Source organism: Neovison vison, chromosome 6 (genome assembly GCF_020171115.1).
Source record: "Neovison vison isolate M4711 chromosome 6, ASM_NN_V1, whole genome shotgun sequence".
NCBI classification, from domain to species: domain Eukaryota; kingdom Metazoa; phylum Chordata; class Mammalia; order Carnivora; family Mustelidae; genus Neogale; species Neogale vison.
The window spans coordinates 157,788,810-157,812,129 of record NC_058096.1 but is presented as its reverse complement, the minus strand read 5'-3'; the positions used below and the strand labels follow the sequence as shown (position 1 = coordinate 157,812,129).

Sequence of the window (23,320 nt, the reverse complement as noted above, 5' to 3'; positions counted from 1 at the left end):
GAGGGGTTAGAATAAGCAGAACTGGTTGAACTGGGTGTGGGAGACAAATACAGAATTTTGTGTTGGGTTCTCATCTTAGGTGACTGCGTGGTTAGGGGTGTTACTGGTGAGTCTGGGCACCTCAGATGGAGAAACAAGCTTGGGGAGATGGGATGAAAACCAACTTTTTCTCTGTTTAATTTTGTGGCTTTTTTTTTTTTTAAAGGTACTTACTTTCTGGGATGTGGAAACTATTTGTTCGAGCTGGGAAGTCTAAATATTGTGCCCAAAAGAACTGAGGTTCAAATTCCAATTCAGCTACTCAAAATTGTATGTTTTATAGTAGTTAATTGCCATATCCCCATCTTACTTTCCTCATCTGTAAAATGGGAGATAGTAGAACTTATTTTAAAGGGATGTTGAAAGAATGAAATAAAATAATATGTGTCAAGTATTTGGTATATAGTAGGTGCTCAATAAATGATAGTGTTCCTTTCTTTCCTCTCACTCTTTCCTGCAATCATTGGGGTCCTTGGGACCATGGGTCTATTCTGATATGTGTTTAAGCAGCTGGGAGCAGGTGGTTAAAGAGGGAGAGCTCTCATTTTGTTTTCCTTGGGGATCCTTTATTGAAACTTGGGGATTTTTTGGAACATGGGTTCATGCAACAACTAGGCTTTCTAATGGCTTGCAGGGCATAGTTGCTTGAGGAAAATAAAGGTGTGTCAGTATTGGTATGGTATTAATGTGGTATTGATATGGTATGATTCTCACACTTTAGCACGCATCGGAATCATACATCATTAAACACAGTCTTTTGCTAAATGGGCAAAAGGCTTGAGCAGACATTTCTTCATAAGATATACAAATGGCCAACACGCACAGGAAAAGATGCTCAACACCACTAATCATTAGGGAAACGCAAATCAAAGACACAGTGAGATACCACTTCACACCCATTAGAATGATTACTACATACATATGTATTTCCCAAAACAAACAAACAAACCCCAGACAATAACAATTGTTAAGATCACATAGAGAAGTTAGACTTGTGCGCTGTTTGTGGGATGTAAAATGATCAGCTATTGTGGAAAACATTATGGCGGATCCCCCAAAAATTAAACAGGGAACTACCACATGATCAGTAATCCTATTTCTGGGCAATTACCCTAAAGACCTGAAGACAGTTATGTCTAACAGGTAAATGTACCCATACATTCATTCATAGCAGTATTATTCACATATTTACAATAACCGAAATGTGGAACCAACCCAAATGGCCACAAAGGGATCAATAGATAAAGGAAACATGTATTATGGTATTATTCAGGCTTAAAAAAGGAAGTACTGATACACGTTACAACATAAATGAACCTTGAGGCGTTGTGGAAAAAGTGCCAAGTGGAAAAAGTCAGCCACATATGATTCCACTCCCAAATATTTAGGAGGGCAATTCATAGAAAGTAGAATGGCAGTTGTCAAGGACTGGGGGAGGGGAGAGATGGGGAGTTATTGTTTAATGGATATAGAGTTTCGGTTTTGCAAGACAGAAAAGGTCTAGAGATGGGTGGTGGTCGCTGCACAACAATGTACACGTACTTAATGGCATTAAACTTAAAGATGGTCAAGATGGTAAGTCTTATGTGTATTTTATCACACTTTCACCTGTCTCCCCACGTACAGCTGGGCGCCAACCCTCAGAGCTTATGATTCCTCGGATCTGGAGAGGGACCTATAGGTGTGCGCTTCCTACAGGATCCCAGGTGATGGGGATGTTGCTGGGGTGGATCAATGCTGTAGGAGACCAGGTGAGTGGAATAGGGAAGGGTGCTGGGTTCACTCCCGCGTGGATCTGGTTGTCTTCAACGATTGCCAGGTGGCAATCGTTGAGCGCCTCTTCTCCTCTAGGCTGGCTCGCAGCCCACTCAAGGGGCTGCAGATGGGCAGCGCTAGAATATAAACTCAATCCTTAACCCGGCTTCCTTTGGTCCTTGGTGTGGGTGTGAGACCGAAAGGGAACGGGAGACCCCGCGACCCCCGCAGGGCGGCCAAACACGCAGCTGCGGGGAGGATTCTGGAAGCCTCTCCCGGCTGGGGCCCCGGGACTTGGTGGGAGGTGCTGCAGTCCCGGCCCCCCACCCACCCCTTGCCTTCCTCTCCCCCTCCTCCCTCTGCCCCTCCTCCCCACCCCCCCCCCCCGCCCCCGCCTCCGCCTCCGCCTCCGCCTCCGCCTCTGCCGGCTGGTCTACGACTCTTGGGGTCCGAGCGGGCGGTCCGCGGGGTGGGCTGGCGGCCGGCAGAGGGCGCCGACGCGCCGTCCCAGCGCCAGCCTCCGGGCCGCCCACCCCGCGGGCGCGCCTGTCTGCAGTCCAGCACAGCCCGGCCCGGGACCGCTAGCTCCGAGCGCGCAGACTTCTCGGCCGGACTGAGGACGCCGCCCGCCCCGGGCCGCCCCTGCGCTCGCCTTCCGCGCCCGCTCGGCCTACCGCCCCCGGGCCGGCGCCGCGTCCAGCCAGCGTCGGAGCGCAGAGCTCCCGCCCCCGGGAGCCTCCCGGCCGTCGGCGGACCCCGCGGCCCCGGCGCCCGCGCGCTCGGCGCCCTGCTCGCGGGGCACAGCGGAGGGCGGCGGCCGGCTGGGGATGGGCGGCCCGGCGGCGCGGAGGGGCGCCGGGGGGCTCTGCGCGCTGCTCCTGGCGCTGGTGGCCGCGGGGACGCCCGCGGGCGCCTACAACCTCGACCCGCAGCGCCCCGTGCGCTTCCAGGGGCCCGCCGGTTCCTTCTTCGGTTACGCGGTGCTGGAGCACTTCCACGACAACACGCGCTGGTGAGTGTCCCCCGCGACCCCGGCCCGGCCGCCGCCCCCGCCTCGGTCCCCCGCCGGCCGCCGCTGCCTTTTCCGGTCTCCTCCAAGCCGCCGTCCCGAGGGAGAAATTGCGATGTCTCCGCGGCGCGCAGCTCGGCCGCTGACGACAGGCGGCCAGGGCGCGGGACGCCGGTCTCCCGTCCGGCAGACGTCGCGGTGGGCGCCTGGGGTTGGAGGCGGCGGGGCCGGCGCTTCCCCGCGGTCCCAGCCCGGCGTGCGCGGGGAGAACCCCGAGAGCGGTCCTCTCGGCCTCCCAGCCGGAGGAGAGTTGGCTCTCTCGCTCGCTCAGAAACTTGGCCCCTCCGCCCCCGGGGGCCTCAGCCGAATGCCCCAGGCCCGAAGAGACCCGGCACGCAGAATCCTCAGTGTCCGGGGGCTCTTAGTGACACCCCACCCTCCGTTCCGCGGCGCCGAGGAAGTGCAGTGACTCGGAGACCTGGGACCTGAGGGGGACAGGCTGTGTATGTAGGGGAGGAGTGGGGCTCCCCAGAGGTGAGTGTCAGGCAGCCCGAGGGGGCACCCAGCGGTCCAGAAGCCTCCTCCTTCCTTACAATACCTTCCTGAGGAAGTGAGGGGAGAGGGTCCAGGATGCTGGAAGGGAGGATGGTCCAGGACCCTGAGTGACAAGCCTGGTGCGTGACCTCTGGGACAGCCTGGGCCTCATTTCACCTGGGTCCTCTGACCTGGAGACAAGCACCTGAAGTTTTAACAGAGGGATGTGGAATCTAGTTGCTCCCCAAGCATCCCGAAGTTTGGGAGTTCTCCCCATTAAGTGCCATCAGCTAAGAGGCACGGGCTGTGTCCCCAGCCCCTGAGGAGAAGCTCTGAGATGAGCTTGGTCCCTCTTTGACCCTTTCCCTGGGCAAGTGGGAATCCCACAGCACACAAGGGTCACCTCCTCATCAGAGAGTTAGGCCGTGGACAGTTCCCTTGTTCAAGGTCATGTCCCAGTGGGCGCAGGGAGACAACTAGTCTGGAGTCGGTTTTGTTGTGTGGTCACCAGTGTGGGTGTCCTTAGGGGATGCACATTAGGAAGGCGAGGTCTGTAATGTGTGCCCTCAGCATGCAACTGGGTGAGACAGTCACTGCTGTGAATGGGACAGAGGCTGACGGAAAGGGTAAGTTTGTAGAACTGAGTTGTGAAGCATTGCTGGAAGTGGGTGCGGTATGGGACACTCTGTGACTGGCCAGCCCATTAGCAATCCTTTGTTGAGGAGAACTGCCTCCAAGAGAACCAGTTTGTAAAGTCCTGTGTAGCCCCTGTCCAGTTTTACATCTCCTTCCCTACCATTTCTCCCAGTTGCCGAGTTTAAGGCCAGACTGTCTTTTTTCTGCCTTGCTAAATCCCCTTTTTAAAGCAAAGTAGGCTGAACACCTTTTCCATGTCCAGCCTGCTCAGAGTTCACTGTGGGCTTTGGATTTGGTAGACAATGCAGCTGGAATGGTTGGAGAACGCATCCCAGAATCATCCCCACCCCCACCCCGCCCCGGGCTCCTGGACTTTGTGACCTTGGCACAAAGTATGTTGGGGGAGTGGGTCAGGAATAGAAGGGCTTCTCTGGGCGGGGGGCTCTATAGGAAAAGGCAGGCAGTGCAGCTGGAGCACTGTGTGGGATCTGTAGCTGCACGGCTAGGGCGCCTCTGGGCTCTATGATGTGGCTCAGCTCACGGGAAAAGTGCCACGACCTGATCACCTGGATTTGGACAGGCCACACGTCAAAGCTGTTCTAAGTGGGGAACAACTGGGGGTGGGAGGTGGGAGAGGCAAGAGCGAGTTTGACATAGGAAAAAAGTAGAATCTGCTTTGTTTCAAAAGGAAGATGAGGAAAAGCTGCGTGACTGGAATAGGTTCGGCAATTGTAGGAAAGGACCGACTGGCCTTCAGCTTGGCACCCGGGGTATCCAGGGAGGCGGGGTGTGCAACTGGAAGGTAATGCTGGTGTGTGGCCTTGGTGCCAGTGGAGATGTGGGGCAGATATCTCCAGGGCCCAAAGGGACCCATCACAGCCAGGGTGCTGGTTCAGAAGTACCCTCTCCAGTCCCAATATGAGCATTTGAGCATGTTAGTCTTCCCATTCGAGGACTTGTCCTGACAGTTTTCCAGGGGCCGACCAAACTCGATGGAAATCTTTTTAAAGCAACTTTTTTTCTTTTTTTGCCCCACATTGTCTTAATTTTCATTATGGTTTTTGCTGTGTCCTTGCTATCTGTGCTCTTGCTGCTTTTTCTAAGTATTTTCCTCCTTATCCTTTTCTCTTCCCTCCCTGCCCCCAGTATTTTTTGTCTTAGACCTTGAATGTTATTCTCAGCTGATACACTGCCCAGACTTGTAAGGTGCAGCTCTTAAAGCAGTAGACGTCCAGCCTCACCTCCTTTCTCTTTCTTTTCTCTTTCTCAAGATTAGACTTACCACAGAGCTAATGAAACTTCCACCAAAGGCCTCTTACTCACATGGGCCCCTACCAAGACCCTGTGCTGAATTTTGTAGTCCTAATTTTGTATTTTCTTAAACCTAGTCACTCTAAATTTACAAGACTTAGGCTCAGTGGAGTCTGGATCTACCCTCTGTGTCTCTACCCTAATTTTAGCTCAAGGACTGTTTGATTGACTTAGCGACCGATTGTCAGTCTCTTCCTACCAGGCAGTCCCAGGGCCCTGCATCTTTGAGCCCTGCTTGAGGGACACGTAGGTTGTTTCTAATTATCTATGATTATAAACAACAGCAGGGGTAAACATCCTTGTAACTAAAGCCTTGCGGACATCCTTAATTATTTCCTTCGAATAAATTCCTGGCTTGGAATTGCTGGGTCAGAGAGAGGGGGAGGTTTTGAGGTGTTTTGTATGCATTTACTAAGTGCCAGTGAAGTTAACATGTGTACTTTAGAGAAATGCATTAATTCAGGCCCTGAAGTTTGAGTGATTTGCTAAGGGGCTAATCCAATGCCTGAGAGGAGCTTAGCTGTCTACGTAAGGGGAACTAAAAAGATCACGAATATAGTCAGAATGGAAGTAAGTGATCGACATGGAAAGGAAAAGTAACACACTGAAACTTTGAAAAGAAAGAAAATGTTAATTAAACCTTGTATCTGGTGTCTTTACTCTTTAGCTTAATTCAGTATTAGTGGTTTAATAAGTTGGCTTCCTGCTTTTTCCAGGTAAAGGGATTTGTGGTAGGCAGGGTAAGGAACAAGAAGCATGTGCTGACGGGGCCAGGGACAGAGCCCAGGCAGCAGGGTCAGCATGGGCTCTGCAGAGTGGAGGTGGGGGAGGTGGGGGTGGTCCGTGGCATTAACATGGAATCCAGGTACACCTCACAGAGCATGTGTGTGCGCCCTGCCGGGAGAGCCAGCCTTTCTTCTTGAATCCCATAAGCATACCTGTCAGTGCCTTTTTTTTTTCAGCCAAAATTGTCAGAGGTCAGAAAGTTCGAGATTTCAGCAAGAGCAGGGGGTGACCTTGCTTTTACAAACCCTGGGGCTTGAACATAGCTCCTGCACTGTTGCATACTGAGCATTTGGTGCTCAGACCCTCTTCCTGGTCCCTCTGTTGTTGCCCTCTAGGCAGTGTGAGTTGTCACTGTGGCCAGGTGGACTGGACTATCCTGGACAGTGTTACAGATGTCATTTGTATCTGTTTGGATGCAAGCGTGCACGTGACTCGGTTTCGTCTTTTTCCGACAACACTCAGAGGGTGTCTGCCTGCCAGAGCTGGCTTCCTCGCCTGTACCTCTCCCCGCCACCCCCTGCCCGGGTCTTCTTGCACCCTTTGAGCAACGGCAGTAGGTGCCAGGGAACACGGACAAAGCCGATGTCTGTCCCCTTTGCTTACACGCGTACCCGTTCTTCAGCTGCGGGGCAGACAACTGTAACACCCTGTGATATAAATAAATGAGACCGGCTAGCGTCCAGCCCCCAAAGTGGGTTTCTTTCACACCCCTCCCCCCCGCCTTCCTCTCTGCCCCAGACGCCTTGGAGTCCGAGGTGGTTGGGTGCACTGGCTTCCTCTCTGGCGACGTGCTTCCTGCCCCATCTCCCGGGACACATCCAGACGGCTGTGCTCAGGCGCAGAGCAAGTGCTCGGAAATGGAAGACGCGCCGGCTCTCTGCTCTGTTAGGGCTGTCAGAGCATCATTCGGTGAGAGATAGGAGGTCATTCAGGGCCCAGGAGAACATCACATTCTCAGCTCACATTAAGGCTGAGAATTAAAATGAACTAGACGGTTCTGCACTGCCAGTGCCGTTGCCATTAGCCAGATGGATTGCTATTTAAATAAAAATTAATTATGACCACATAAAATCAAGAATTCAGTTTCTCAGTCATACGAGCCACGTTTTAAGCGCTCAGTCTCCACCTGTGGCTGGTGGCCATCACACCGGACAGCACGCAGGACACTCATTGCAGAGGGTTCTGGACAGTGCAGGTTTAGAGCAATGAATTAAGGCTTAAAGGCACCAAGATCTGATGAGGGTAGAAGGAAAAGGAAAAGCCAACCCTTGGCACATTTGTGTATCAGAACAAGTGGAGGCGCTTAGAGTGAGCTCAGGATTAATAATGGCTTGTGGTTCACAAGGTACCAGGAATGAGGTCCTGCTGCTCCCTCTGGTCGGGAGGGAATTAATCAATTAATTAATCCATTAGTTAGGATTAATAGTGGACTGCCAGAGAGGCTGACAACTTTGCCTTTTCCCTTGTCAGACAGCGAAGAGCCTTGTCTGCTAAGGTAGAGGGTTCAGGAATGAAGACGCCATTCACATCCGACACATGAAGGGATTGTGGGGTCCTAGTCTGATGTCCCAGGCAAAAACTAAGCTGTCGGCTCCGATGGGGGATAGGCTTGTCCTTGGGCAGGCACAGTTCAGAGGGACAGAGGGGGAGACCCCCGCCCCGTGAAGGTAAAACCTGTAGAAGGGGGACCCTGGGATCATGGGCCCTGCTGTCCCCCGCTACCCGTCTTTGTGAGGCGACATCCGGAAATGGCAGCAAGCGCTCTCCTAACCTGCACGGTGGGTGTCTTTGCTGAGTTCTTCAGGCCTGTGCCAGGCCTTCAGGTGGAAGTGTGGTTGCACTTGCCCATCTGGATTTTTGGAAGTGGCATTTTCAGACCTTATTCCTGGTTCTCATCGCCCTGCAGAGCCTGCTTTCTCAAGCTGTCAGGAAGGCATGGCATGTATGTGAGACCTGAGCTCTAAGGGGCCCCAGAGAATGTCTCTTGGGGTCTCCAGGGTTTTTCCCTGAGGATCTGGAGAAGCTGGCAAGGGTGCTGTTTCCTGAGCTAGTGCTGAAAGCTGGCAGGGGCAGAGGCCACTGTCTTGCCCAGGGGAGACCCTTCTGGGGCAAGAAGACAACTCTTCTCAGCCAGTCACTCACAGCTCTGGGTGTGAGGGTGTGAAGAGCTGGGTCCCAGCCAGCTCCGACTCCCCGCTGACTTGCTGCTGGTCCGGAAATGGTCTTTTTCTGATAATTCTTACTGTGCTTTGTCTAGGGAAACTGTTGTTTTCGTGTGTATTAAAAGCAGCCACCATGTTCTCAGAAATCCATGGAGGAGGCTCTAACTTTAAGAAATAAAAAATTGATAATCCCATGGGATAGTATTTGCTGGGCATCTGTCTACAAGAGGTCAAGGCTTTCACAGGCATCCTAGTCTTTAGCTGAGTCTTTGGGACAAGCTGGTGAGTGGTTTCCAGTTTGCTGGTTGGAGAACTGAAGCTTGGAGTTACCTTGTGTACAGCTTGCCCTAGCCTAGGTGATCGATGCACAATGACTGGGGACTTGTATCCGGGGGTGTCCTCTGGGATGCTCAGATAGAGATGGGAGTACAAGAGAAGTGTTGGGGTGGGGGGGAGGGGCTATGAAAGTTAGGGGGCAGGGAGCAGGACTGGCTAGGGAGAGCCTCAGACTGTGCTGTAGAGCTGATTAGGGTGTCCATCAACTAGACAGGGAACTTCCCCTCACCAAAATCATAATCAGTCAGTTGGCTATGCCTGCCTGGGAGGAGTGTGGCCTCAGCTTGATTGCTCTGGCCATCCTGAAGGGACTGTGGCTGGGAACTGTCGGCTGACTGCCCCCTTGCAGCTGACTGGCAGGTGGCACATGGAGCCCATCATTTGTGAGTTGCTATTAGGAAGGTATGAGATGTGCTCCTCGGCCAGCAGTCGTGGCTGGGATTATCTGTGCCTTTGCTTGTTACACTGGGTCAGCATGGATTCTGGAACATTAGGATTCTGGCCTCAAGTAGACTCCAGAGCATTCTAGCTGCCAGCTGATACCCAGGGTGCCTCTTCCTGATTTCAGGAATTTCACAGGTAAAGGATGGAGGAGGGAGAGAGTCCTCCCCCTTACCTTGAACCATCAGGTAGCTGATGAGCTGCCGACCAGAATGAGAGCAGGACCTCATTCCTGGTACCCTGTGAACCACAGACCAGTAAGCCAGGTGGATTAGTGACCAACCAAAGCAGAAGAAAGTATTTTATCACGACCTTCCATTTATTTATGTATGTATGTGGTATGCATGATGCCAGAGGGAGTCTTAGAAAGTGAAAGTGAATCCAAGATTGGGAAAAATCTAGAGTCTTTGAAGCCACAGGCTCCATGGATCCCCAGTTTCTGCTTTGTGGGAGAGCAGAAAGATCTTCTCTTGTGAGTTTCCGTTCACAGCTGAAGCAACATGGTGGCAGCAGCCAGGCCTGTTGAGTGCTTAGCACCTGCTGAGTACTGTTCTACACGCTTTAGATGCATCAGCTCATTTAATGTTCCGGAGGCTCAGCTCATTGTCATTCTGGTCCCATTCACAAAGGGGAACATTGACACACGGACGTGTTGTTTGCCTAGTCACGTGGCCAAAGTGGCAGAGCTGGGGTGTGTCTTTGCTTCTCACAGAGTCAGGAGTCTGAATTTGGGGCTTCAGTGTATCCAAGCATCTGTCTCATGAGGTTCTGTCCTGCCTGGCTTTGTAGGAAAAGATTTAGATTTATTACAGTGGCAGCTTCCCTGTGGGGTACTCATGTGTGACCCACTGGCCACCTGTGAGGGGATACTGGGGCTCTGCTTTCCAGAGATGCTTGATCACCAAGGAAACAGGGACCCAGAGATTCCACTAGGGACATTTGTAGAGCCTGCACCACGTCTGTGTAAGGGTAAGACAGAGTGTCCTAGGGAAAGATGGCACATTCTGGAATATTCCATGTATCCATCCTAACCTCTCTGGGCTGCTTTTGTTACCATATCTTCATCCCCATTTAAGAAGTTCTATTTAGGGAGGGGATGGGGAAGGTAGCTGTGGCAGCCAGTGTTCAGGACTCTTCCCTGGATTTATAACTTTGTCAAAGAAACCCACATAGTCAGACTTTGTGCACCAATGTGTGAGAGAGGATGCTTTGTGTCCCCCAAAACCTGAACCTAAAAACCACAAAACCAACTTTGTTGGTTTCCATGTCCACACATCTCTTGGTGTGTTGAAGCCCAGTGGCCCTTCCTACGCTGTCAGGACTGCCTGGTGTTCCGAAGCTGCAATGTGTGCAAAGCCTATAGCACAGATGGCCTTGTGCAGGATATTCCAAAATGTGGGACTGCACTTCTTACCCACCCCGGTGGGTCCTTGGGGGGGATGTTCCAGACCCAGGGAGTGGGGTCCTTCCTGGCTCTGCCTTCATTGTGGCCCCTGATTTCCCAGCAACAGCCAAACCTGTGGTTTCTTGGTCTTAAAGGGGGGGCTGCCGAGATGCATGAGTGCGTGGTGGTCCCTGCAGGTAGGCTTGCCCTGCCCCCATTTAGCTGTTTCAGCCTCAAGGACGTTTGTTGGGCCTCCAGGCCCTTCAGCAGTTTGAGTCTTGTTCGGCTCACTGGAAGAGAGGAATAATAGTTTCTCCCTCATCTCATTCTTGCCTTAAATGAGGGGATGTCTGCAAAGCCTGGAACACCACCTCCAGCACATAGGAAGCCCTTGAAAATACCAGTAGTTCTTTTTCTTGGTACTTTGATCTGGCCTTGCGAACTAACGGTCATCTTCATCCCGACTTGAGATGCTGCAGGAGTGCTTTCAATATATTTGTTGATGCCTCTGTTCATTTGCCAAAATCGGAATGTCCATACTCAATACAGGCATGAATGAGAGTTCTCTGTGAGATGCACTTGTTCTGTGTGGTCTCTGACATTTTGGTCATGCTCTCCATAAATCTGCATTTACATCCTACCTGCTTTCAGAAAGGCTCTGAGATGGCTCCTTTAATTGGAGACCTGTGGGATTTTATATCCCAGAGATTTGCATGCTGCTTTCTGCTCTCAGCAGGTGGGAGGCCACCCCTGTTGTGGGGAGCCCTGGTCCTCATCCCCGGCCATGTAAATCTGAGAGGTAAGTCTATAGTTCTAAGGTCGGGGGTGGTGGTGAGAATTTTAGTCCAAAAGGATAAAGGTAAAAAGTGTTGACCTGTTCTTCTTGGAGAAGAAGATTATCACAAGAAAGCACCCATGGTTTTAACTCCAATATCCTGGAGGTCTGTAGCTTGCCTCTCTTGGATTTTATTGTTCGATGCTCTCAGGTGGGGAAGGAGAACATTGGCCCTTTCAGGATGCTTCCTTCTCCAGCTGCCGCTTCTCAGTGCATTTGCCAAGACCCGAGGCCCTGGCCAGGGCAGCAGCTCTGAGGATATTGGATACTTCAGTCCCTGACAGGGCTGCCAGCAGGCTCATGCCTCTCCAAGGAGGGGGATCCTTCCCGTGCTGCTGCTCTTTCCCTATTGGGCATGGAAACTACCTGTTTCATTCTCTGACTCAGCACTTGGATTATACCCTTCTCCCTCCCTCCCTTTCTTTCTTTCTTTCTTTCCTTTTTTCTTTTTTTTTTTAAAGATTTTATTTATTTATTTGACAGAGAGACATCCCAAGTAGGCAGAGAGGCAGGCAGAGAGAAAGAGAGGGAGAAGCAGGCTCCCTGCTGAGCAGAGAGCCCGAAGCAGGACTCGATCCCAGAACACTGGGATCATGACCTGAGCTGAAGGCAGTGGCTTAACCTACTGAGCCACCCAGGCGCCCCTCCCTCCCTTTCATTACTCCAACCTAAAGTTCCCCAAATAAAAATACTATTGCTAGCCCTCGGGAGTACTTTCTATCCCAGAGGAGGCATGTTCATGGTCACTCTGAGGCAGTGGGGCTACTATGAGGTGCAGAAGCCAAATCCAAGGTTACTCAACAAGTAGATTGCAGAGTGGGGATTTGGACCCAGGTGGACTTAATGCTTGTCTGGCTATTCTCAGGGTCAGCCTTGCTGCTGCCCCCTCCCCCATCAAGCCCCTGTCCAGGGTATCCATTTCCTAAGGAAGAAGGAATTGTGCCCCCGTGCTTTTTCTGGGAGCATTTCTGTCCTTGGCCTTGGCAGGTAGAAACCCCTACCTGTTCTCAAAAGTTGGGCCATCCTGGGTTCACCCCTCCCCCAACACCCTGCCATTTGCCATTCTTTTTTGTGCCTCACTGCTGTCTTGGGAAAGGGACTGTGCATTTGTATTATCTTGTAAGGATGCAGGGGAGGGGCCTGAGTGGCCAGGGGAATTGCCCGAGGTCACGGAGCTGCAGAGGAGGTGACACACTCTTCATGGCTATTTCTGCCACCCCACCTGGCCTTTCCCATATCAGCGCCCTCAGTAAAAGTTTGTCATCCTGGTTGGCAGTAAGATTCTTTGGGGGAAGGAAAGGAGACCGGGGAGCTGGAGAAGCAGTAGCAGTGGTTCTCAGGGGCAGAGCTAGGTCAGCGGGCTGGACTCCGGTATAGCTGGTGGACAGTGGAGGAGCCACAGCCCAGGTCCCTTTAGAAGGGGCCTGTCCTACTGTGATGACATATCTGTTTTCTCTGACACAGCACCTGAGGCCTCAGTGTCCTAAACCAGTCACCATGTCTTAGTTTGTGAATCTGTAGTCGGCAGTTTAGGCTGGGCTCAGCTGGGTGGTTCTTCTTTCAGCTGGGCTCATGCATGTGTCTGCTGTCAGCTTCTGGGTGGGCTGGTTGGCTGGCTGGTCTAGGATGACTTCAGTTGGGATGGCTCTTCTCCATGTGTCTTTTATCCCCCAGCAGCAGGGGCTTGCACACGTGGTGGCTGGGCTAGGGTGCCAAGAGAGCACTCAGAAGGATGCATGGTCTCTTGAAAGCAAAGCTAGAAGTCAAACCATGCCCCCCCTCTGTCACACTCATTTGGCCAATACAAGTTATGGGGCCCAACCCCATTCAGGGGGTTGGAGGATGGAAATAGACTGAACATCCTGATGGAAGAAGCTGCAGGGCCCCATTGAGAAGGACGTGGATGCAGGAAGGATGGAGAATCATGGCTACTTTTGTGGTCTGCTGCTAGTGGTAAGAGTGTCCTAATCATTCCAGGATTCCTATGAGCTCTGCAGAGGGTCTGAAGAAATTCCTGGTTCTGAGGAGCTCCTGGGAGTTTTGCCAAGTGGGGGAGCTGGAACGAGTTGGGTGCTAAGGTGTTTGGCCTCATCTTACCAGTCTCCTGTTTCACCAAGCACCAATGTTGTATCAAGCACTGTGCTCGCTACTTTATAAACATTAAACCTTGCAAGAACCCAAACCTTGCAAGAACCCTTACTAGGTGTATTTTGATTCTTCCTGTTTTACAGAGGAAGAAACCTGAGGCCCAGAGTAGTTAAGCTATGTGACCTCAGATAAGTTTCTTAGTAGTTGTGGCAGAACTTGAACCCCACGTTAGCCCTGTGCTTCTTGCACTTTACCCCCCTGAGTAACTTGCCCTCACAGCTTAGAATTCAAATGGAACTGTTAGTTTAAAACCCCTAAAATGAGTGAGTATCCCGTGGTTTGAGTCAGAGTCTCAGTTCTCCCAACTGTAAAGAGAGAAGCTTCTGAGTCCCTCCAGGTTCACCAGCTCCAGGTGGCGAGCACTGACCCGGGAGCGTCTCTCCTCTCTGGGAGTGAAGGGTTGCATGTGATCAGACGTGACTTCTTGGCACCAACCAGCCCTCTCTCTGTTCAAGTCTTGGCTGCTTTTTGCCCACTAAGGGAGGTGCAGTGATTCCTGGGATTTCCAGGCAGTGCGATGGGACACACAGTGATTGAATTCCACTCCCGTCACTGACACATGAGTGTCTGTAAAGCTTTGGCTTGGGTTCAAATGCACTGAAGTAAAGTTAATGCATTTAAGGTTTTCAGTGCCCACTTGCTTTCCTCGATCGCACTGTAATTTTACCCCCAGGAACCATGGCTGTGGTATTTGTGGGTAGGATGGGAGCCTTCCCTGGGGAGGCATCGTGGTCCTTTTCTGTCACCTGCTAGCTGGGGAATTTACCTGCTGTTTGTTCTCCTGATGTGAGGAATTGGTTCAAACCAGATGGGTGGTGGGTGTGGAGTCTCTGTAGCCAGTCTGCCCACACACTTGCCCACCGAGGAGGTGGCCATGTTAGAAAAATAGATGGTGTTTAAACTGCCATAAGAGGAGGGAGTTTGGAGGACTGGAAAGAGGACACCCTTGGACGTGGATGCCCAGGGTTTAAATCCAAGCTCTGCTGCTTACCAGTGGTGTAACCCACGATCTCTTAGTAAAAGGTGCACGAGAAGCTGTCCAGCAGGGTTACCTTGAGCAAGAAATGGGACCACCAGTGAGCGTAACTGGTGCAGGCTGATGAACAGATGGGCCCCCATCTCCAGACAGGTGTGTGAGAGGGGCAAACCTCTGGGCATCATGGTGTCAGCAACATACCTGTTTTAGAAAAGCAAGAAGCTGATCAATATGCAGCCTGATGTGGAAGAGCGAAGGGATTCTTTCTATTTTAAATCCCAGTCCTTTGCATGACAGAAATTCCCAATCAGAGTTCTAACTGGGAGCCACCTGCAGAGCCTCATGAGGGCTTTATCTGGCAAGATCACATGGGGTGGCTGGCAGCAGGGACTGGTCACTTCACACTTGCTCGCTCTTGTTTCCTGCTTTCTGGCAGCTGTGGGGTAGGCAGAATAGGGGCGTGGGCACTGCACACGACTGTTGGGGTGCGTGTTGCCTTGTGGCACCTCACCGTGCTTAGTGGGCCTGGGGGTGTTGTTCATGTCTGCCCTTGGCCACCTGCTTCTTCATCTGTAAAATGGGCATAATAGTGCCTTCCATGGGATTTCTCTGAATATTAAATGCAATTCTGCCTTGAAGGAGCCTCACCCAGCATGTGCACACTCCAAGTGCCTGATACACCCTGGCTGTTCTTAAAATTGGAAAGCTAGATTTGTGAATTAAGGAGAGAACTCTGAAATGTCTTCGCAGTGTGAGAGCAGCATTAACTGGGGCTGGGATAGGAGGAGAGTCTCACTTCTGGAGGGTCATTTGTCCACACTGGCCCCAAAGGGAACACAGCGATTTGTAATCAGCGTAGGTGGTTATATCGTACTTCTCAGGCGGCACGTTGTCCCGAGAGCTGGTACGACGTGTGTTCTGACTCTGTGGGCTGAGACCCAAGATTCTGTATCTCCCTCAGGCTCCCAGGTGTTCTCCAGGCTGCCGGACCAAGGACCACACTCGAAGTAGCCCGCCAAGGTTCGAATCAGCCTGATGATTTATTGATGGGAGCCTGTTGGTGGGCCACCCGGGCCCTTTTATATGCTAACTGTACAAAGGAAGGAAACATCTCAGTGTCCTGTCAAGGGTACCAGGGAAGATTTGGGTGGGGCGGGGGGAGCAGATCTTGGAAGTGGCTGGGCTGTCTCGTTATAACTCAGAACGATGAGAGAAAAGGCAGACGGCATCTTCATGGTGGTTTGTCCTGAACTCTGGGCGGTTGCATGCTCTCATCTCTTGGGATTGGCCTGGCAGAGAGCCAGCTGAACTCACTTCAGAGGAGACGGGCTCATCGGCTGGCCTGCCGCCGCGCTCTTGCTGGAGGGAGGCCTGGGTAAAGAACGGCTCCAGGCTGCGGAGGAAGCCACAGCCCTCTGTGAACACAGAGATACAAGCTTCTGTTCCACCGTGCCACCCCAGGGAGCGCATATGTGCATGCACACACCCCCTTATCTCTTGCTTCATTTCCCACTACAAAGGATTTGGGAGAAACCTTCTCATGCGACCCGCTGATGAAGAGTCGGACCCTGAGTGCTGTGATCCGTGCCCAGTCAGCCATTGGTCGAACCCCTGAGGACCTCAGGTCTGGAAGGGAAAAGCGATTCTGTGGATCCTTTTGCCACCTTAGGTCTTGGTGTAAACTTTGCCCCTGTGGGTCTCAGCTCTGGTCTGGAAAGAGCACTGTCTGGTATTTCAGCACTCCATGGTCCCTTCCCTGGATAACCTGTGAGCCTGGGTCAGTGAATTTACTGCAGTGGGCTGTCTGTCAGGATCAGGATTCCAGTGCCTTTTGCGGGGTTGGGATAAAAAAACTAGCTTGTTTCTTGCAGCCATTTCTCTCCCTTGCTATGTGAATAGTTCTCCCCCTTTGTCTAATTTTTGTGATATTTACAAAATGAATTGCAAGTGGCATTTATTCGCTGTGCTAATGTAAATTAGGCGTTTGTGGGAACTTTTGGACCCAGCCTGTCCCGCTGGGGTTTTTCTAGTGCAGAATGCATTTTATGTTCCTCGGCTCCTACAATCTGACATGTGGAAAGGCCGTGGATGTTTTGGGTGTTTAGACCTGTCAGACTGCTAATTCTTCTCACCTGTGAAAACATAACTGGCATTATCGAGGGCAACCCTTGGCTTGCCCTGGTGGTTCTGAAGCTCAGCCCCAGAAGCCAGGGGGGAAATTGATCCCTTAATGTGGCTTTCTTCTCACTGGAGTTTCGTTTTGCGTGTCATGGTGCATTTGAGTTAGAGCAGCCAAGAGCCCGCTGAGCTGCTCTGGTGTGGTCCGTGTGGGAAAGTGCCTGCTGGGATTCCCGAAGGCTGTGGGTTCCAGCCCCGCTGCCTGGGGGTTCTGCAGCTGGGGCCCACTGTGCGAGGCCGCAGGAGCGGGAGCTGACGTGTGACCGAGGGGCCTGTGCCCTTCAGACCCTGCACAGAATCAAGTACAGACTCTGAAGACCAGACTGATCTGGAAAGAAACATGCCACTAAGGGTTGGTTTCCCTGGCCCCATGTGTCCTCAGTGATCCTTTGTGTTCTGGGCATTGAGGAACTGGGCTTGGAGGCAGCAGGAGTTAAGATGGGACCCACGTGTCTTTTCATGAACATCATACCATGTCTCTGAGTCCGATTAGTGTGGCTGTTCAGTCTTTGCGGCGGGTCCATCTGAAGGTGCCAGACTTCTGTTGTCTGAGGGCTAGATTTTCACTCGTTTCAGCCAGGGTGCTGGGGAGGGAGAAGTGTCACGCTGCAGCTAGGTTGGGGGTGAAGGTCATGGTGCCAGACTTCCATTGTCTGACAGCTAGATCTCCACTCCTTTCAGCCAGGGAGCTGGGGAGGGAGCATGTCATGCTGCAGCTAGGTTGGGGGTGAAGGTCATGATCCCAAGGTGAAGATAGCTTTCAGGACAGAGTGCAGGGAACCGGAGCCAGCTTCCCATGTCTCTGGGGAGGCTGTCCGGGGTCATTCTAGCTTCTGCTAGATTGCTTTCCCACAGACACATAGTGGATAATGCATTCTATGCTAGGGCCAGTAGGGGCTAGTTTATTGCACAATGTGCCTAGTACCTTTTCAGGAGAATTGCTTCCCCTTTCCAGGCTGCCAGTCGGAAGGAGCAGTGGCTTGGAATTTCCTACTCTGTGGACACAGGTGTAGATCTTGTTCAGAGTCTCACCTTCCAAGCCCTTTTCCACATGGCTGTGGCTCAGCACACACTGTGCGTGACTCTACCGGTTAGTGTTCTCCACTTTAGCTCTGCGCTTGACTGCTCTCTGGGAATGATACATGAACATGTAGGGCACAAGTGTTTCTGTAACATCGGCGGGGGAGCCTGTGGCCACTTCCTGCCATGTTCTGTGTCCACACAGCCCCGAATGCATCTCTTCTGTTGTCTTAGCATTCTTACTCCTGTCCTCCGGTGGGGAGGGGCCCTGTGAGGGAGAGCCCATCCCCACAGCAGCCTCCCGGTCAAGACGAAGGGCTTCATTCTTGTCCCTGTTTGTATGGGAATGCTTCTACCTCTGGCCGGCGTTGGGGTAGAGAAAGTGGTTTGTAATTCTACCCTCCTGATACTTCTTTCCTATATCTCCCTAAATATACATGCTTTGTGTATAGTGGGGGGGCAAGGGGAAGAGGGGGACACAGAAGAGAAATGACATCTCCAAATTTCCCACTTTTTTAAATTTTTAATTCTTTTTTTTTTTTTTTTGACTGAAGTATCACACACATCCAGGCAAGTGCCCATGTCATGTACACAATTCAGGGAATCATCACCTTTGTGCAGATACTATTCAGGTTGCCAGCAGAGCATCATAAGCACCCCTGGAAGTCCCCTCTCCCTAGCTGCAGCCTCCCCCCCCACCCCCACTTCTCCCCAGAGGTAACCCATAGAGCGACCTCTAGCGCCAGCTAAATTCCAGCCGCTTCGGACTTGAGATGAGTGGGATCGGACAGGGAGAGCCCGCTGGGCCTGACGTCTGTTGCTCAGTGCTGTGTTCCGGAGCTTCCTCGAGTGGCCACCGTTGCACGCTCATTGATTTTCATCACTGTGCAGAATGCTGTTGTGTTTCTGTGCCGCCACCTGCCTGTGCACTCTGGCACAGGGAGACCCTCTGACTTTCCTCTAGTGTTCGGCCACAATGTTTTTAGCTGGGAACATTTTTGACCACGTCTCCTGGTAGACCCACGTAAGCATTTCTGTGGGGTATGTTCCCAAAATGGGATCTCCGGGTCCTCGGGTAAGGCCCATGGTCCACTTTCTAAGGCACTTAGGCAGATTCTCTAAGTGGTCCCCAGCAGTGGATGAGGGTTCCTGTTTCTCCATATCCTTGCCAGCACCTGGTGTTTGAGGTCTTTTTGATGTCATCTAATAGGCGTGAAGTGGTATCTCACTTGGATTTCTCTGATAACTAATGTCCTTAAGCATCCTGTCATATGTTTATTGGCCGTTTGGTTATCTTCTTTCATCAAATATCTGGCCCACTATTCTGTTGGCTCTCTGTATTTTCCTACACATCTATAGGACTGCTATAGGTTCTAGATAGGAACCCTTTGGTTGTATGTGTTCCCAGACAGTCTTGAGCTTTAAACGTGCCTGGAGAACATCCGACAGGTTCACTGCAGGAGGCTGTGGCCCCCGGGCCCCAAACCCCAGGATAATGCTGGGGTGTGTCTTGTCAGGGAGCGCTCAGGCAGCACCCTGCCCCCCCCCGGCTGGGTGAGGGTTAATCACCAGCCTCCTCTTTCCTGGTAATGGCTTGTGACAGAATGTTCTTTCTTTTGGATGTGCAGGGTTCTTGTGGGTGCACCAAAGGCAGAGTCCAAGTACAGCGCTTCAGTGAGGTCCCCTGGGGCTGTGTTTAAGTGTCGTGTCCATACCAACCCTGACCGGAGATGCACCGAACTGGACATGGCTCGAGGTAGGTGGATGTCACTGATGGGTTCCACACCCTCACACGTCCTCTTTGTCTTCTCACAGTGGCCTGGTGGTTTAGCCCCTCTTCCTCCCTCTCTCCCTCCCTCCCATCCATCCACCCGTCTACCCATCAGTTATGTGTCAAGTACCTATTACTGCACAGAGATCTACTGGTGAACAAAGCCAAGAGCTTGCCCTCCTGCGCCTTATAAGTTACTGGACTGAGAGGCATGAAGATGAATAGTTGAGAGCAAGAAGACCAGAGGGGAGGTGGGTAGTTGATCTACGCATGAAAAGATTCACACTGGCTAACTGGGCAGCTACGGGAGGCAGAACTTCCAAGCTGAGGAAAGCACGTCCTCACTTACTGAGTGAGGACGGTGTAGCCGGAGTGCTGAGCGGGAGAGCGGAAGCAAAGGGGTTGACAGGGTAGGCTGGGGCTGCCTCACATGGGCCCTAGCAGGCTGGGGTAAGGTGTGAAGATTTTATGCTTTGCACCAAGGAGGAAGCCATTAAAATCAATCTTTGGCTTTATATTTTAAGTTGGGAAACATATGAAGGAAGGAGGTCTTAAAAAACTCACTTCAGTCCAGTGGAAAATACATGACGCATCATGTTTGGAGTCGGGGGATTCTGCCCGGGTTCAGAGTCTGGCTCTGCCTGTTACTAGTTGGGACTTACTGGCAAAGCCCATAGCCTTCTTGGCCTCAGTTGCCTTGCCTGTAAAGTCAGGACTAAGATACCTTCAGAAGGTTAAGAAGAGAGGTGATACATAGATCTGTGCTTGGCACATAAAGGGAGCTGTTTTATTATAATCTCTTTAGGGCCTCACTTTCTCCAAAGTTCTTCCCCAGCAAGAGCTTCTGGTTGTTGTTTTTCTTTTTTTTTAATTAAAAAAAAATTTTTTTTTAAGATTTTATTTATTTTTTTGTCAGATATAGAGGGAGAGAGAGCGTGCGAGCACAGGCAGACAGAGAGGCAGGCAGAGGCAGAGGGAGAAGCAGGCTCCCTGCCGAGCAAGGAGCCCAATGTGGGACTCGATCCCAGGACACTGGGATCATGACCTGAGCCGAAGGCAGCTGCTTAACCAACTGAGCCACCCAGGCGTCCCTGGTTGTATTTTTTTTGAACGAAGAATTGTTCTGATCTTCAGCTGAAAGGGAGAGATATCCACAGTGTTCTTTAGCACTACTCAAAATGATGGGTTTGTGAACCACTTATTCCTGGTAGGTACGTAACAGATCACGGAGCTAGCTTCAGGTCGTAAAGCTCCGCAGCACTTCCTTCATAAAGCAGGTCCTGCATGAGAAAAATAATTGGCTCAAATAAACAGCCAGCAGGACACCGTGATGGAGTTGATTTACACTTTGCTCCAAGTTCCTTATTTTCTCACTGGCAGGTGACCAGCATTTGGACTGTATGTAGAAAACCCTTTGAAAAGCAGTCCACAGGACATCGTTTCTCAAAGCATGTCTGGCTTTCCTCTTTCTCATCCAGGGAAGAATCGGGGCATGCCGTGTGGAAAGACCTGCCGGGAAGACCGGGATGATGAGTGGATGGGGGTGAGCCTGGCCCGGCAGCCCAAGGCGGATGGCCTCGTGCTGGTAAGGCCTCCTGGGGGTGCTGTGGGGGAGGGGGTGACACTCTGAGGACCAATGGCTCTGTGATCCCCTAGGTAGGCTGGATGGCATTGTGACAAGGGCATGGCCTTGGGGTTTACTGGCTCTGGACTACTGCTTGGACCAGTGATGGATCTTTTTATTTTCGTTATCTGTCGGATGTTTAATGTCTGTTCCAGGGTGTAGAGATATGGTTGTTTTAATAAGACAAAATATGTGTGAACTGTGCTTTGGAAATCTTGTTCATTACATATGCACTTTTGTGAGTGTGTGTTTTTTTGAAGTATATGGTGCATAGAATGCACAGAATTAAGATTACAGTTGGGCTTTTGACCATGGCACACTCCTGTGTAATCCCCCTGCCCCCTTCCAGTTAGAGAGTATTTCTCCCGTCCCCAAAAAGTTCTCTTCTGTTCCTTTCTAGTCCATTCCTCTCACCCAAGGCAACCACTGTTATGATTCGTACTACTGAGGATTACTTTTTATACTTCTAGAACTTCATATAAATAGAAACCTACCATGTGTGCTCTTTTGTGCAAGGCTTCTTTCACTCAATACTTTTGAGATTAACCCATGTTGTGTCAGTAGTTTATTTCTACATAGGATTATATAGTAGGGAATCCAGGTTATTTTTCATGCTTTACAGTTGACTGTTGAACAACACAGGTTGGAACTGCATGAGTCCACTTATAGGTGGATTTTCTGTAACTTATAGGTGGATTTTCTGTAAATGTATTTTCTCTTCCATAGGATTTTCTTTCCTCTGGCTGACTTTATTGTAGGAATATCAGGTCTAGTACATATAACATGCAAAGTACATACAAAGTACGTTCTTGATAAGGCTTCAGGTCAACAGACTATTAAGTTGGGAGGAGTCAAAAGTTATATGCAGATTTCCAAGTGCATGAGAGGTCAGTGCCACTAACCACCACATTGTTTGAGAGTCAACTCTATTTGGCTTCCAAAGTGCATACGAGGTACTCAGCCTCCTTAGGTGCCTTGAGGAGGTGCAAAGAATAGTCTTTATACCCTTGACACTTGTGATACCCTAAGGCTATGCCCTCTGGTGAAGTAGGTGCCCACCGCATGGAGTCCATACACTTTAAATTTATCTAAATTAAAAATTCAGTTTTTCAGTCCCACTATCCCCATTTCAAGTGAGCAGTAGCAGCCCATGGCTCCTGGCTACTGTGCTGGACAGCACACAGAGAAAACACTTCCATCACTCCAGAAGGTTTTATTGGACTCCACAAAAAAGAAATTGGTAACTGCCTCAGAAGTTTTGACTCCTTTTTTCCTTTGCTTTTACTCTTTCCTGTTATAGTAGAACACTAAAGTACTTACCCAGCCTGATGTGATCAGCTTGGTGGGGTTTTCATATCCACATGCATGCATGCCTGTTGCTAATCCCATAATGTTCCCTCATGGCCCTCTCCACTGAGATAACCAGTATTTTGACTTCATACCCCTTTTCTTTTCATTGGCTTTATCTTGGAAGCTCTATGAAGATTTTTCTTCTAAAAGCATAAGATCAAGGAGGGAAAACATTACCAGCTGCCATTCATTGAAGGCTTCCTTTGGGCCAAATGCTGTCAAGTTGAGGGTTTCACATATTTATATTTTATCCCCAGGGGGATATAGGATTCTGAATGCATCTAGGCAAAACGTCTCCTCCTCTTAGAGGAGCCTACTTTTGTGTTAAACTTCTCCACAGCAGATTCTCCTCTTGTGAATGCAGCCTGCCTTCTCACCAGAGCATAGTGTCTGCCCCTTGCTGGGCCCCTGGGGGAGGGAGGAAGCAGCTGGATGCCATCACCAGTGTGGAGAAGCCTCCGGACTGGAATCACTGGGGATCCACTGAGGGCCCCCAGCCCCTGCTGTTTGTCCAGCACTTTAATCACTGTTGCGGGCTTTCTGGAACTTCTCCAAGCCTCGGCATTCCTCCAGATGTAGTGGCCCAACCCTGACCGGACCACGCGGCCCCAGGAGGCCTGAAAGGCTTGTCTGCCGTCCTCTGGAAAGGAGGGAAGGCGCCGCTCCATCTGCAAATCGGGGCAGCCTGAGCTTGAAGTTCAGAGCGGCGGAGTTGGTGGTCTGGGGGACGCCCGGCCCAAGAGGCCCACGAGCATGTGGAGCCTAGATCCAGAGGTTGTCCTGTGGAAATGTTTCCTCCGCCCACAGAAGGAGAACCTCTGTGTGGCCAGGAACTTGCTCCCAGAGGGTCCTGTGTCACCGTAAATCCGTAAATCCGTCAGAGGAGAGAGCTGTTTCCCGGGACGTGAACGGCAGTGAGGACCACGGGGACCAGTTAGCAAAGGAAGCCAGGGAAGGCAGTGCTGGGGCTTCGTGGAGATGGTGCTTAGGCATGATAGCCCTGCCCTGATGCACCCCACGCAGGG

At 51.3% G+C, this 23,320-nt stretch overlaps 1 protein-coding gene across 1 annotated transcript in view; it reads left to right on the top strand.

Moving 5' to 3' along the window:
• The first annotated feature begins 2,621 nt into the window (after positions 1 to 2,621).
• ITGA9 (integrin subunit alpha 9) overlaps positions 2,622 to 23,320 on the top strand; it is a 336,018-nt gene continuing 315,319 nt past the window's right edge. The window contains exons 1-3 of the mRNA XM_044252696.1: positions 2,622 to 2,806; positions 19,179 to 19,306; positions 20,800 to 20,906. Coding sequence (XP_044108631.1) covers positions 2,622 to 2,806; positions 19,179 to 19,306; positions 20,800 to 20,906 — 420 coding nt within the window. The remainder of the gene's footprint in view (positions 2,807 to 19,178; positions 19,307 to 20,799; positions 20,907 to 23,320) is intronic.